The sequence below is a fragment of the Echinops telfairi genome, unplaced genomic scaffold (genome assembly GCF_000313985.2).
Source record: "Echinops telfairi isolate 266 unplaced genomic scaffold, ASM31398v2 ScPeMD7_48;HRSCAF=171, whole genome shotgun sequence".
Classification (NCBI taxonomy): domain Eukaryota; kingdom Metazoa; phylum Chordata; class Mammalia; order Afrosoricida; family Tenrecidae; genus Echinops; species Echinops telfairi.
Window position 1 is genome coordinate 444,187 of NW_022103946.1, and position 8,735 is coordinate 452,921.

At 41.3% G+C, this 8,735-nt stretch overlaps 1 protein-coding gene across 1 annotated transcript in view; it reads right to left on the reverse strand.

Annotated features, from left to right (window-relative positions):
• The window catches only part of LOC101646555 (RNA polymerase II elongation factor ELL2-like), a 63,989-nt gene that overhangs the window by 10,032 nt on the left and 45,222 nt on the right, over positions 1-8,735 (reverse strand). Inside the window, exons 3-4 of the mRNA XM_013008631.1 lie at positions 3,955-4,088; positions 3,662-3,702 (exon numbers count right to left, since the gene is read on the reverse strand). Of these exons, the coding sequence (XP_012864085.1) occupies positions 3,662-3,702; positions 3,955-4,088 (175 nt within the window). The remainder of the gene's footprint in view (positions 1-3,661; positions 3,703-3,954; positions 4,089-8,735) is intronic.

Consider the following 8,735-nt stretch of genomic DNA (forward strand, 5'->3'; position numbering starts at 1 on the left):
AGGAGATGAGCCAATCAGGGTGCAGAGTAGCAACGATGAAACATATAACTTTTCTCTAGTTCTTAAATGCTTCCTCCCTCACCCACCCATTATCATGATCCCAATTCTACCTTACAAATCTGGCTAGAACAGAGGATGTACATTGGTACGTATAGCAACTGGAAACAGGGAATCCAGGACAGATGACTCCTTCAGGACCAGTGGTAAGAGTGGCGATGCCTGGAGGGTGGAGGGAATGTGGGGTAGAAAGGGGGAACCAATAACAATAATCTATGTATAGCTTCCTCCCTAGGGGATGGACAGCTGAGAAGAGGGCGGGGGATGGACAGCAGAGAAGAGGGTGGGGGTGCGGTGTTGGCAGCCCAGGTAGTGGTGGCCCAGGCTGGGTCTGGCATCTACTTTCAGAACCCTCCTGGGGCTGCAGGCGAGGGCCCAGGTGGCAAGGATGATGAAGGCCTAGTAAGGCGCCAAGGGAAGGTCACTGTCAAGTACTACTGCAAGGAGCTAAGGAAGCGACTCAACCTGAAGGAGTGACTCCTGGAGCAGATCCCACTCCTCTATGACTGTCAGGAAAAGGAGATCCCCAGCTGGAGATTGATGTAGATGAGCTGCTAGATCTGGACAGTGAGGACACCCGCGCAGCTAGGGTCAAGGAGCTGTTGGTTGACTGTTACAAACCCACTGAGGCCTTCATCTCTGGCCTGCTGGACAAGATCCGGGGCATGCAGAAGTTGAGCACCCCCCAGAAGAAATGAGGTTCCCTGACCCATGTGAACAGTGGCTCCCACAAGATAATCACTGCCCCCACCCCCACCCCGCCGACCTCGCAGCAACAGCAATACCCAGGGGGCCCTGCGGTTGGGCTTGGTGCCTTAAGCATGGCTGTCAGCGTCCCTGGCCCAGGGGCCTCTTCCCTTGCCCCCGCGTTTTTCATTTTTGGATTTTTTTATTGGTATTAAACGGACGGGACTTAAAATAAATTAAAGCATGTTATTGATAGACATAAAGGACAGCTTGAAAACATGACCCCTGGCAAGAAAACAATATTGTAAGGCTGACAAATTTTTTCAAAATAATAATATACATTTAATATAATCAACAGTAACATTTGAGCTAGATTTTTTTCCCTGTGAGTCTGTCAGACCTATTCTAGATTCAACTGTAAGAAAAATCAATACAGTTTCACAGAGAACAACAGAAACTATTGCTATCCAACAGCATAGCATAAGGCTACAATAATTACAGGGTAAGGAAGTAGCAGAAGAGATAGCAAATGAATGAAAATAAATGTGTAGCTGAGCTAGAGTCCAGAAATTCAACGAAAACACCAGGAAACAAGGCTGAAAATATTGATCATCATATGAACACCATTTAAGACAATTTTCAACATTTTAGCAAAATATCAAATTGATATCTCCCTGTATAGAACAAATCCCAGAAGTATCAGAGCATTAGTGACAAAAAAATGAAAGCACACGACAGCAAAATACTTAGAATTTAAAGAATAGCTATAATCACCTAGGGAAACATGATTATATTTGATTACACTACAAAAACTTAGCACAGGAAACCCATAAATTAGTATCAAGGTAAAAAAGCAGAAGAATCACGAGATTGTGCTGTTTGGAGTCAGATAGATAATTGGGTTACACTACGCTTATGACTTACACTAGTACTGCTCGAAAGTTATTGAATTTGTACTCATCTCATGGAAAAACAATTGATCAAATTATTGAATGGTATACTGACTTTCTGATTAATTACATGGGTATGGGAAACTGTATTCCAACAAAATAGATAAAATGTGCTGGTGACTGTTGTGGGGTAGCTGTTTCATTCTCAAGGCACTGTGGGTTTGCATGAGAATTACTAATAGTATGACTCCCCAACGAATAGATTTTGAAAGATCATTGGATCGCTGCTTTCCCATGTTACCAAGCCATTCATAATTTCACCTGGCTTTGTAGCACATGCTGAAGTAGTTAAAATGACAAAGCAAAATATTATTTATCCATTTCCTTTAAAGCGATATACCTAGTTCCCTGCCTGATGGTTCAACCACTTGATATCCCTGCCCTTGACAATCTTCAACACTTCCCCTTCTCCCAAGTCTAACCTACGTCAGTACTATGTCTACCATTCCTTACCTATCCATAGTTCCCGATAATCATCCAAATATGGAGCACTGAGAGAGCGCTCATCTCCTGTCCATGTATCTTCACACTGCTCCCACTGCCACTGTTCTAGAACTCTGCCATCACAAGAAGCTATCCCCTCTAACATTCTCTACTTCCCCTCTTAAAGTGAAATTACTTTGCCCAAAGATACCGTATCTGTAGCGCTCTCAAAGTGAGTCCATTTTGTCTCTCAGGGTTGGAAAATGGGAACATCGCATCCCTTGTTTTCTAGAGATAACTAAACTCCAAACTCACTGCTGTGGATTCAATGCCGGCTCATGGTCATTCATAAAGGTACCTCTTCTTCGGAGGCATCAAAGTCCTGACCGGGTCTACTCTTTGACCTTGTAAGGCTGAGCTCTGTAGGCTGCAGTCATACTAACTCTTATATGTTTTGTAAAAGGTACCTGTCTCATGCCTGTGTTGAAGTCTATGTATATGGTCTTTCTGCATTATCAATGTCTTTGCCTCCTAATCTGCTTCCTGTCCCTCCACAAACAGCACTCTCTCTCTCTCTGCCTAGCAAGCCCCTACTCATCTCCCTAGTCCCAGGTTATATCCTCTCAAAGTCTCTGTTATCAGTGAGGGGACCCAGCCCCCCAAAAATGACATCTTCAAAATAGAAGAAATAAACACAAAACAAACAAACTCACTGCCATTGAGTTGAAGCCAACTCATTTCCACCCAATAGGACAAGACAGAGCTGCCCCTGTGGGTTTCTGAGACTAACTCTTTAATAGGAGTTGAAAATCCCTGGTGGTTTTGAACTGCTGACTTTGCAGTTAATAGCCCAATGTGTAACCAGTATAACACCAGGGCTCCTAGGACAATTAAAGCAAAGCTTACCTGTAAATAATATAAAGACCTGGCCACATTTGGGAGAAATTTACCAAGCCATTATAACACCCCAGAGCTAATAACACCCAGGCCGGGGGAGCAGAGGGAAGGAGAAATCTGTGTAGCCAGAATGGGATGGAGAAGTGCAGTGATTTATGTCAAGGGCCGTAATCAGTTCAAGACCCTCATGCCTGGACACAGCTGGAGGGATTAATTCCCTTCCCCTTGTCTCCTCCCTTCCTTTAACTGGAAGACTGCATCCATCTGCCCAACCCAACCACAAGTCAGAAACTTTGAGCATATCTTCACTGGTCCCCTACAAATCAAATCAGGGTTCAGTATTACACTTGATTGTACCCCCCTCTTTTTAATTTACTGTAAATCACCAAATGTGTACCTAGTTTCTTAAGTTACAAAGTCCTTTCCTGGATTTTAAATTCTGAAAAGGAGGAGACCATGACTTCTGTATAGATTATATATCTCAATGTTGTAGTTCAACAAGTACAAATGTATTACAACACACAGGTTCTTTGACAGCCTGGACAACAGTAGTCATGAGAGTCCTTCACAACAGTGCAGAGCATGCTAGCAACATTACTGGTGTTTATCTTCAATATTTCCATTAAATCTTGACAACCCATGCTTACCTGGTGTTATGTTCACCCAGCTGGTCCATACTGCACTGTATCTACGTGCAGAGATTCGGGATCAACTTATTCTTCAAGCTAATCGGTAGCTCACCATGCTCTGCATTCGCCTCATGGAATAATCTCTTGTACATGTGCTGGATTTTCCTCTCAAGTTACTCAAGTCCTCTGTAGGAACACTTCAGGATATTTTTTTCTCTGATAATAAAATGAAATAGAATGTTAGAACACGAAGGGGCTTGGAAATGCCCCTCTTCAATTCATATACACCATGTTATTGATTGAGAACTTACCTTGAGAAGAAACAGTTCTAGGAAAGATTCAACAGCTCTCACTTGTCTGCCTGCCAGACACGGTTTTTTTGCAGTCAGATACTGAAGTCCTTCCTCCTCCCAGTCATGTTGTAACTTGCTCTCTGACGGTTTGACTAAAGGGATAGTGAGAGAATGTGTTCAATCTCAAAACTCTTTAAGAGTCTGAGACCATAGCTGTTCTCCTGTGTGTCGATAGATCTCCTCAACCTTGGTGGCCATTTACCTCCTAAGCCTCTCTTTCAGTTATTTCTTTTTTACTTCACACATAGGGACTTTTGACTTTTAATTTCTCCATGAATATCCTTGTTTCCAATGTTCTTTCCACCCAGAACAGAACATTCTACGTACAAATATTTTTAAAGTGCTGATTATGGTTCTAAAAATGCCTGTGCTAAGTAAAATGCCATTAGGAATGTGCCTTTCACAATCAAGTAATGATGTTATTTTATACTTGAATTCTATAATTGATGTTAGCCATTGAGACTACATATTGGAAAGCGACAACATTCTAAACAATGATTTGATTTGATTAGCATATTTGTGCTAATAGCAGTCCAAGTATATAATGGCACACACATATAACAGGTAGAAGGGACAAATTTATGCAAAAAGTTCTGGCATAATTCACCTGTGCATACACCTAACATGCCTCTTGACATTAGTTGACATGAATTCTGCCTCCTACACCCACATTCAGTAATATAAGAAGGCTACCTATGACTGCATTTGTAAAATAGAGATGTAAGACCTGGTTGACGAACCATGGATGAGTCTGGTAATGCCTAGTCATCAGAAAATAAACCATTGAAACTATGCGTCTATGTGGTTTTTTTCTGGTGAAATTTGTGACCAGGTCTGAGAATGATGGAGGTTCTTGTAGATATTATCTATGTGGGAAAAAAATGGCTCAGGAGCCACACCTGACCTCCTCTGGCTACACAGAGGGAAAGGAGAATTCAACTCCATACCAGGCCAAGGTCAAATGCCACAAGCAAAGGTCAGACCTGCCTCCACCCTCCAACTTCCTTAGCCTGTTCTGACACCAGTCCTCCCTTCGAGGGCACGCTCCATCTCTTCTAAGTTTGACAATCCGTTGCAATGTCCACAGGGACCGCACAGTATGGGTTATGTGTGCAGTAAATAGGTTTATCCAAGTCAGGATCGGTAAGCAGTGTGGATACTGTTGCTTGGGTTTTTTCTGTTGTTATTGGTTTTCTGTTTTTGCAGGGAGGGGGTCCACAGCAGCACTTCTTAACCATGCCAGGAACTGCACCCTCTGCCCTGGTCCTCAGCCTCTCAACCCCTTAGCTTCTGCTTCATTCCACGGGCCTAGCTCTGTCTCATGGTTTTGGTGCTGAGGACTCTGATGCCTGTGTTATCTCCATCAGTTTAGGTAAGAATCTCTCACCTGCCCTACTGGTGACTCTTCTCTCTTGATGGTTGCAGGATTGCCTGTTCCGGTTTCCGACATGGGGCACTTTTACACTCACTGAAATGGCAAAACTTATCAATCACTCTGTCCTCTATTTCTTATTGGCATACTACCAAACAGTGACTGGATGAGAATTACAAAGGCTATGGATAGGACAGCCATATGAAGTAATTACACTTCAGTTCAATATTCTACACCATTGCATTACGTATGTGTGATTTGATCAAGAGCCCCCAAATTGCACACAATGTAAATCTTTTTCTTTCCCCTTTACAGAGCAGTTCTGTGATTTAGGAGTTGGTTGGTGCAATAGGAAAACATAGAGGATCCTAAGAAGGATAAATCATTTTCTTTATACCTTTATCAAATGGCAGCTTTGACACCCTTAACTCACTGTCATCATGTCGCTGACAAATCTTAATAACCTTGTAGAACAGGGTGAAATTGCTCCTATGTTTCCAAGACTGTAACTGTTTACAGGAGGATAAAGCCCTGTCTTCTGAAAAGAGACTGTTGGTTACTAACTTAGATCTTACAGATTGCAGCCCAACTTGTAACCACTATGCCACTATGGTTCAAGCACCCTTAAGGGACTCAAATCGTCTTATTTATTCATTCATTCATTCATTTTTATTTATTTTGCAATTTTAATAATTATATCATTGTATTGGGGGCTCGTACAACTCTTATCACAATCCACACATACATCCATTGTGTCAAACACTTTTGTACATTTGTTTCCCTCATCATCCTCAAAACATTTGCTTCCTACTTGAGCCCTTGGTATTGGCTCCTCATTTTCCCCTCCCTCCCCATTCCTTCCTCCCCCATGAACCCTTGATAATTTATAAATCATTATTATTTTGTCATATCTTCACCGTCCGACATCTCTCTTCACTCACTTCTCCACGGTTTGTCCCTTAGGGAGGAGGTTATATGTAGATCCTTGTAATCTGTTTCCTCTTTCTCCCTCACCTTCCCCCACCCTCCTGGTATCACCATTCTCACCACTGGTCCTGAGGGATTCATCTCTCCTGGATTCCCTGTGTTTCCAGTTCCTATCTGTACCACTGTACATCCTCCGGTCCAGCCAGATTTGTAAGGCAGAATAGGGATAATGATATTGCAGGGGAGGAAGCATTTAAGAACTAGAGGAAAATTGTATGTTTCATCACTGCTACACTGCACCCTGACTGGCTCATCTCCTCCCTGCCACCCTTCTGCAAGGGGATGTCCAATTGCCCACAGATGGGCCCTGGGTCTCCACTTTTTACTCCCCCTCATCCACAATGCTATGATTTTTTTGGCCTGATGCCTGATCCCATAGATGCCTCATTATCTCACCAGGCTGGTGTGCTTCCTCTATGTGGGCTTTGTTGTTTCTCAGTCAGATTGTTTATCTTCAAGCCTAAAGTACCCCAGACTCTATATCTTTTGATAGCCAGGCACCATCAGCTTTCTTCACCACATTTGCTTATGCACCGTTTTGTATTCAGCGATCGTGTCAGGATAGGCTGGTGTGCTTCTTTCATGTGGGTTTTGTTGTTTCTCAGCTGGATGGCCGCTTGTTTCTCTTCAAGCCTAAAGGACCCCAGACTATATATCTTTTGATAGTGGGCCCCATCAGATTTCTTCACCACATTTGCTTGTGCACCCGTTGTCTTCAGCGTTCATGCCAGGAAGGTGAGCATCTCAGACTGCCGAATTGTTAGAACAAAGTGTTGTGTTGAGGGAGTACTTGAGTAGGGGCCCACTGTCCATCTGTTTCCTTAATACTAAACCTATAAATATATGTACATAGATCTGTATCCTCCTCGTCATATATAAATATATTTACATCTGTATATACCTGTATTTAGATCTCTATAAATGCCCTTTGCCTCCTAGTTCTTTCCTCTATTTCAGGGCTACTGGGTGGATAGGGTAATGTTTCCCATTGAGATTATCATAGGCAGTCTTACAATGAATGAGTGCATACAGTTAAAAAAAAATGTCAGTGCAACTTTCCGGGCTTTTTCTCATAGTAAGGCACAGTGATCACCCTGTGTATTTTGGAGAAATTAATCAAGAGTTTCCCTTTGAAATCCTAAAAGATATTTACCATAAATTTCCGACTTGACCTCTCTAACTTGAATGAAACTGGCCCAACAGACCTCCTGAAGAGTCACTTTTATATTGGACCTTTTTTTGAAAGAACTGACAAGACTAAGATGGAGAGACCTTGTCTGTAGTCATCCACCTGATCACAGAGTCATGTATAAATGGTTTTTTTTTTAATAAACCTTTTCAAGTGGGGAAAAATAAACAAAGAGTAAAAATATAAAATGGCACATCACCAAATGTTAGTATTTATCTAATTATGGTTATAACTAAGAGTATTGTTAATTTGTGTGTTAATCACCTTTTTTAAGAATATAAAACAAAAATATTACCTTTAACTCAAGATGTGCAGAATGCATGCATAGCCTGATACAACATATTCTAAGTTACACTGCATTTAAAAATATTTGAAACTGTGTAGCTATTTATTTTGACTTAATGGGGTAAGAAGAGAAAAATGTCCAACTAGAGGTGATTGCATCCATAACAAACATCCTGGAGTAAACAATGTCTTCCTCTTTCTTTGTACTTACCAATGTCCAGAGAAGATTCATTCTACGAAAATTGTAACTCAGGCCTTCACAAGCTTACTTTGGACAGAATACATGAGAAAGTAAATTAAAGGCAAAACCTCATCTTTGGTTGCACATAAGTGTCCTTAATTTTTCTTCCTACAGAAAATATTGAAATTATTGACTATATATAGAAGTTGTCATTCACTTTAGAACTCCCAGGCACTTTATTAATACAAAATCTACAAGAAAAGAACTATAGATATCATCTAATCTTAAATGGTGACATAGCCCATTTAAGTCCTCAGGATAGTCCTTCCGCCAGTAAAAGAACAGCATTACATGACACAGTTGGTCTTTAATGGAAGTTAATTTCAGAAACTGGGGAGGCTTCTGCTACTGTCATACATTTATTCAAAACATTTTTTCTACTTCAAAAAACCAGCAATCAAGCTTTCCCTAGGCACTCACGTGTTAATGGTTAATATAGATCTTATCTAGATCCAGAATCCTCTGTCTTTACTGTCCACAACAGTCATTAGAAAGTCAGTATTTATAGAGGTCTAGATAAAGACATGTACATATGCAAATATATTTATATATGAGGATGGGGAAATAGATCTATGTGCCTATATTTATATGTTTAGTATTAAGGTAGCAGAAGGACATTGGGCCTCCACTCAAGTACTCCCTCAATGCAAGAATACTTTCTTCTA